The sequence below is a fragment of the Neomonachus schauinslandi genome, chromosome 14 (genome assembly GCF_002201575.2).
Source record: "Neomonachus schauinslandi chromosome 14, ASM220157v2, whole genome shotgun sequence".
NCBI lineage: Eukaryota > Metazoa > Chordata > Mammalia > Carnivora > Phocidae > Neomonachus > Neomonachus schauinslandi.
This window is the reverse complement of record NC_058416.1, coordinates 54,677,590-54,683,695: the sequence shown is the minus strand read 5'-3', so window position 1 is coordinate 54,683,695 and position 6,106 is coordinate 54,677,590. Positions and strand designations below refer to the sequence as shown.

General features: G+C 42.0%; 1 protein-coding gene across 2 annotated transcripts in view; it reads left to right on the top strand.

Moving 5' to 3' along the window:
- Positions 1–5,844, top strand: part of ZBTB14 (zinc finger and BTB domain containing 14) — a 6,719-nt gene extending 875 nt beyond the window's left edge. Inside the window, exons 1-3 of one of the 2 annotated variants that reach the window (XM_021686209.2) lie at positions 920–944; positions 1,604–1,687; positions 2,743–5,844. In XM_021686209.2, coding sequence (XP_021541884.1) covers positions 1,685–1,687; positions 2,743–4,089 — 1,350 coding nt within the window. In that variant the 5' untranslated portion in view covers positions 920–944; positions 1,604–1,684 and the 3' untranslated portion in view covers positions 4,090–5,844. Of the gene's footprint in view, positions 1–919; positions 945–1,603; positions 1,688–2,742 lie in introns of those variants that run through there. The other variant, XM_021686208.2, reaches the window with a different exon arrangement.
- Positions 5,845–6,106: the final 262 nt, after the last annotated feature.

Below are 6,106 nucleotides of genomic sequence, written 5' to 3'. Positions count from 1 at the left end.
GTTTAGGAAAGGATGCAAATGGCCTTATCCGTCCCCCCACCTCCCGGGCCGAAAGAAATGAGAGCGAAGCCTGAGAGGCTCTCAAGTCCTTTTGGGTCTTGCGCTTCGTTCCCTGCTTCCTCCCCATCCCGAAGTTGCGAGCTTTCAACCGGGAAGTCGTGCGGCCGCCATTGTCGCGGCTGCTCCGGGGTAGGGGAGGCGGCTGCCGCTGCTTATGTAAGTTTGACTTTGCTGGAGCCCCCGCTCCCTGCTCCGTAAGGGCGGCCCAGTGCGCCAGCGGTTTGGAGAACCACTATAAAGGGGCGGCTTTGTTAGGTGTAGTTGGGACTACATCTTTTCCTCCGCCTACGCAGATACTGGCAAGGGCTAGCTTCCAGTTTAACTCACCTGAACTTACTAACTGGAACGTCTCAGTAGAAAGAAATGGTCCTCAGCGATCTGGAGAGTGGGAGCCAAATACCACACTGGTCCAAAAAAAAAAAACAAAAAAAACCCAACCCACCACAGTGGTATGTTGTCATGGGTACTGCAGGGCCACTCCTCTCCCTAGTCCCATGCACTTTTATCCCACAAGCCCTAGGGAGAGTTATAATAGTGGGAAGTGATTAGGTAGGAAGGTTTTGCGTGGCTGCCTTCCCTTGGAGATGACTGCAGGCCGAGGCGCATCTGGGGGACAGGCAGAGTCCTTAGAAGTAATATTGCCCAGCTCTCACACTGTGCAGATAAGAAACCCCCTGCTACTGTAGGCATCTTATTGGTGTGTTTGTTTTTCTGTAGAGGGAACTTTTGAGGGTTTTCAGAGTGTTGGTCTCGCACCACAATTTTGTGTAAGAATATTGCAGCTCAGTCTCTTGGTCCTACCACAGCAAAGTTTGTGTGGTCACTGGTCAGTGGAGGAAACATGTTTTTTTCAGGATATTGGTCTGCAGGATGGAGTCCCTCTGGTAAGAGTTAAAACTTCCCCAAAGCAAGAATTCTTTGAGCCTCCCTGTGGGGATTGAGGTGAAAACACCTGGATTTCTCGAATAGAACCAAAAAGACTAGTGTAGCTCCATGATATGTGCTATGCACACAGAATCACAGAAAGAAGAAAGCAGCTACTGTTCCTTCTCCAGTGTTAACTATTGGGGATGTTCACTTTTATAACTTTATTTTAAAATGTACATTCTATATGTTTATATGAGCCTAGAGAGAAATGGGGAGGGCTACATACCCAGCAGGAAATGGTGGGGGTAGGGAAGACTTACTGGCTTTTTCTGTATCTATGTAGCTATCAGTATTTGTGCAAATATGGGCATGGCCTTTGTTTGTGAGAACTTCCTTAGTGGTTCTCCAACCCGTTCCTCCAATCCCGGTGTACAGCCCCTGCATGTCCCAAGTGCCACAGCCTTTATCTGTTCTCATTCATATCTGTTCAGAGCTGGACCTGATGCTGCCAGTCACCCTCCTCTCTGTTCCCAACCTGAAAATGGGTACATGTGCAATTGGCAGGACAAGAAAGGAAAGTTTTATTTTTTAAAATCAATTCTTGAAAACATTCTTGTTTAGAATTTGGGATAGAGGAAGATTCTACCTTATTCTTGTTTGTCCTTTTCTCTTGTAGGACTGGCGTGCCCCTGATCAGAGTTATTCTGATCTGAAGAATTTGGTGTTTAAAGCATTAAGATAATAGCCTGAGTTGTTCATGGTAACTATAATTTTGGGTATTAAATCTTGGAAATATATATGTATATCAATTATGCATTAGCATTCTGTTTCTTTGCGGGGGAATGCTTTGTGAAATAAAAAGAAAACAATGTTTCAAAAAGAAAATACACAGAACAAATTATTTTAAGAAGGTAATTCTTTAACACGGTAGGTCTTTTGTGCCAGAGATCTCTCGTGCCAGTTCAGAATTTCTTTTGCTTATAAAATACTCACAGCACTTGTCAAGTACATCCGGTCTTGATGACACTTTCATCTGGATGGCAGATAGAGTGGCATCCAGATGGAATGAAGACGCTTATCACTGTCTTCCCAAATGCCATCCGAGGGTCATATTAAATCTTAACCCTCATTCAGAAGTGGCTCAAAGCTGGTGAGGAAAAAAGCAGAAGACAACACTAAGTGGAATATTTTGGCAGTGATCTCCCTTTTTGGTTCTGCAACAGTGATTTGTCTCTTCTGTCAAGGAAGTAGAACACTGAGCACTATTATTAGTTATTTCACCAAACCTCCTCTTCTGTATGTGGAATTAGAGTAGACACTACAGGAATAGAGCCTCCTTGCCTTAGACCTCTTTCTTAAGCCTTGAAGTTATCTGTTGTTATTACCTCTAGTTGTCAGGAAGCACAGGTTTTAGAGGTAGGTTGCCTGGATTTGAGTCCCAGCTCTCCAGTAAATGACTAGAATTTTGGATAGGTTGCTAAGCTCATCTAAAACGGGGGGCTACGAATGCCTTTTTTAAGGTTACTTGATCAGTACATTTGTGAAGACACGCAAAGCACATGGAACAGTGCCTGGCATGTATTATGTGCCTCATAAAAGTTGGTGTTATTACTAAGCAAATACTTTTTAAACTGGAGATACATAGAAATAACAAGATGAAAGTCCCTAAGTTGGGATCTTCTAGAACCACCTCTAAAATTGATTTTCTGAAATAGGTACTACAAATTGATCAGGAAATGAAAGTCTGCCTGTGTTTTGTGTATGGAAAAGTAGTGTTCATAATTATCAAACTCTCTTTCTGAACATTTTTTGTAGGAGTTTTTCATCAGTATGTCTGAAACCATTAAATATAATGACGATGATCATAAAACTCTGTTTCTGAAAACACTAAACGAACAACGCCTGGAAGGAGAATTCTGTGATATTGCTATTGTGGTTGAAGATGTGAAATTCAGAGCACACAGGTGTGTTCTTGCCGCCTGTAGCACCTACTTTAAAAAGCTTTTCAAGAAGCTTGAGGTTGATAGCTCTTCAGTAATAGAAATAGATTTTCTTCGTTCTGATATATTTGAAGAGGTCCTGAACTACATGTACACAGCAAAGATTTCTGTGAAAAAAGAGGATGTTAACTTAATGATGTCATCAGGTCAGATTCTCGGTATCCGATTTTTAGATAAACTCTGTTCTCAGAAGCGTGATGTATCTAGTCCTGACGAAAACAACGGCCAATCGAAAAGTAAGTATTGCCTCAAAATAAATCGCCCCATTGGAGATGCTGCTGACACTCAGGATGATGACGTGGAAGAAATTGGAGACCAGGATGACAGTCCCTCTGATGACACGGTAGAAGGCACCCCCCCGAGTCAGGAGGACGGCAAGTCGCCTACGACGACGCTCAGGGTTCAGGAAGCAATCCTGAAAGAGCTGGGGAGTGAGGAAGTTCGGAAGGTTAATTGCTACGGCCAGGAAGTAGAATCCATGGAGACCCCAGAATCGAAAGATTTGGGGTCCCAGACCCCTCAAGCCTTAACATTTAATGATGGAATGAGTGAAGTGAAGGACGAACAGACTCCAGGCTGGACGACGGCGGCCAGCGACATGAAGTTCGAGTACTTGCTTTATGGCCACCATCGGGAGCAGATCGCCTGCCAGGCGTGCGGGAAGACCTTCTCCGACGAAGGCAGGTTGAGGAAGCATGAAAAACTCCACACGGCCGATAGGCCATTTGTTTGTGAAATGTGTACAAAAGGTTTTACCACACAGGCCCACCTGAAAGAACACCTCAAAATCCACACGGGCTATAAGCCATACAGTTGTGAGGTGTGTGGAAAATCCTTTATCCGCGCCCCGGACTTGAAGAAGCACGAGAGAGTGCACAGCAATGAGAGACCATTTGCCTGCCACATGTGTGACAAAGCCTTCAAACACAAGTCCCACCTCAAAGACCACGAACGAAGACACAGAGGGGAAAAGCCTTTTGTCTGCGGCTCCTGCACCAAGGCGTTTGCCAAGGCGTCTGATCTGAAAAGGCATGAGAACAATATGCACAGTGAGAGGAAGCAGGTCACCCCCAGTGCCATCCAGAGCGAGACAGAACAGTTGCAGGCGGCAGCGATGGCCGCCGAAGCGGAGCAGCAGTTGGAGACGATCGCCTGTAGCTAGAGGTCACAGGACAGGACTGCTTTGCCTGAGCCCCGGAGGCGGGACTGCACGGGTCCCAACACACGAGCGCCAGTCCCTGCATTTCTGTGGAAACTTACGGAGCATTGTACTCACTGGACTTAAGGCAGTGCTTGGTTAGGTATTTTGCAAACTTTGCAAGGAAATAGTGTTCCTTGGTTCTGACCAAACAGTCTCACTGTCCCGTCTGGTGTCTGGTAGTGATGTTGCCAGTAAGCCCTCCCCCCCCCCGCCCCCCTCTTTTTTTATGATTTTAATTTGAGAACTCCTGTGTCCAGTTCAGAAGTAAGAGACTTCTATTCCAGTTTTTGTAATTCCTCTCTACACTTGCTGACTGGCAAGTGTACTGCACAGAGCGATAATTGAGTAAATTGATTTCCTAATCATCATGATTCTATGGGACTTAGGGTCAAAACAGCATTTTTAATAACTCGATAAAAGTACTTCATGCAGATGCAGAAAATACTGGTGGGTGGCTGACCAAGAACACTGCGCAGATAGGAAAACAAGTTCCAGAATTGCAGAACGGTATTGGATTTATATTTGGTTTGTTAATTTTATATCACTGTTTTTCACTGTTGTTGTGGACAAATGATGGTTGCTTTGCTAGTGTTTCTTCATTTTGATTGCCCACACCTACCCCAAAAGATGGAGTCACAAGTCCTGAACAGAGGCTGAGCAAACCCACAGGGATGATGGTGGTCTGGGGGCTGAGTTCTTTTTGTTCCTCTTTTTTGGGGTATTGCCACTCTGCAACAGATGCGGTTTCTGGGGTAGACCAGTTGTTAGAGGGATAGCAAAGGGGGAATAGGATCCTGGCTCTCAGGGATGAGGTTTTCATGTTTGCAACAGTTCCAAGGTTTTCTAGATCAAAATAATTCTTAATTGATTTTGAAATTGGATTTTTATTTAGGATCAAAATTAGGACAAGAACAGGTATGCTTCTTCAGATACATTTGTGTCACTTAAGAGAATGTCATCAAGCTTTTGGGCTCTCTGCAGCACGTGTTTATCCACAAAGGAGATGTAATATTGTTGCTTAAATTAATAAATTGAAAATCTTTTTAAGTGTGTAAATAGTGTAGAAGTGTTGGTCTTATGTATTTCAAGTAAAAGTAGACAGCTGCACCTTTTTTTTGCACATTGGATTAAAATAATTTCCATGAGCAACAAACATCGGTCTGTTTTTTAACCAATATTAAAGATTGTAAGACCAAATGTTTATTTTTTTGAAGTATATTTCATCATTGGTGGTTACAGTTTTAAGTAGAATTTGATTGCCATTTCATAGCCATAAAGAGAATTATAAACACTGTTCCAATTTTGGTGTATGGAAACTTTTTTTAACCATTTCTTTAGGAATATATTGAAATACCAAAATAGTTTGAATTACTTTCTGTAACAAAGTGTTAGTCAATTATTTTAGAATGTACAATTTTAGAAAAATACCATTTTTTAAAAATTTTATTTTTGATTCCTAGAATTTTTTTTCCAAGTTACATTAAAATAATTTCATTTCATAGCTTGTTGCATTAACACCTGTAATTACTATTGTGGGAGAAATTTTATTTTTAAAATTGATGTATATGTTATGCCCAAGATTGTAGGATGAAGATGCTACCTTTAAAGAGACTTATTTATTGGTAAAATGTTTACTTTAGTTTAAAATTAATTTAATTTCCTTTCTTTAAAGTTGTTTATTCTGTCCTAAAAGTAGTCCTGTCTCTGTGTTTATATGCTGTTAGTGGAAGGGGACCTGATTGGCGTTCCTTGGCTGTTTTAACCAAAGCAAAGGAAAAATGATTTCACATCTTTGTTGATAACTACTTCAACAAACCATTTTTTGGGACTTCAGTTTTGTATATAAAAGAAAATATACTTCTATCATTCATTCCTGTTTTCATTTTTTCATAGCAACCTCTCACACATCCAGGTTTCTACCAAAGCGCATTTTCTATGCTCTCTTCATCATGGTTCTACAGAGTTGCACGTTAAACCT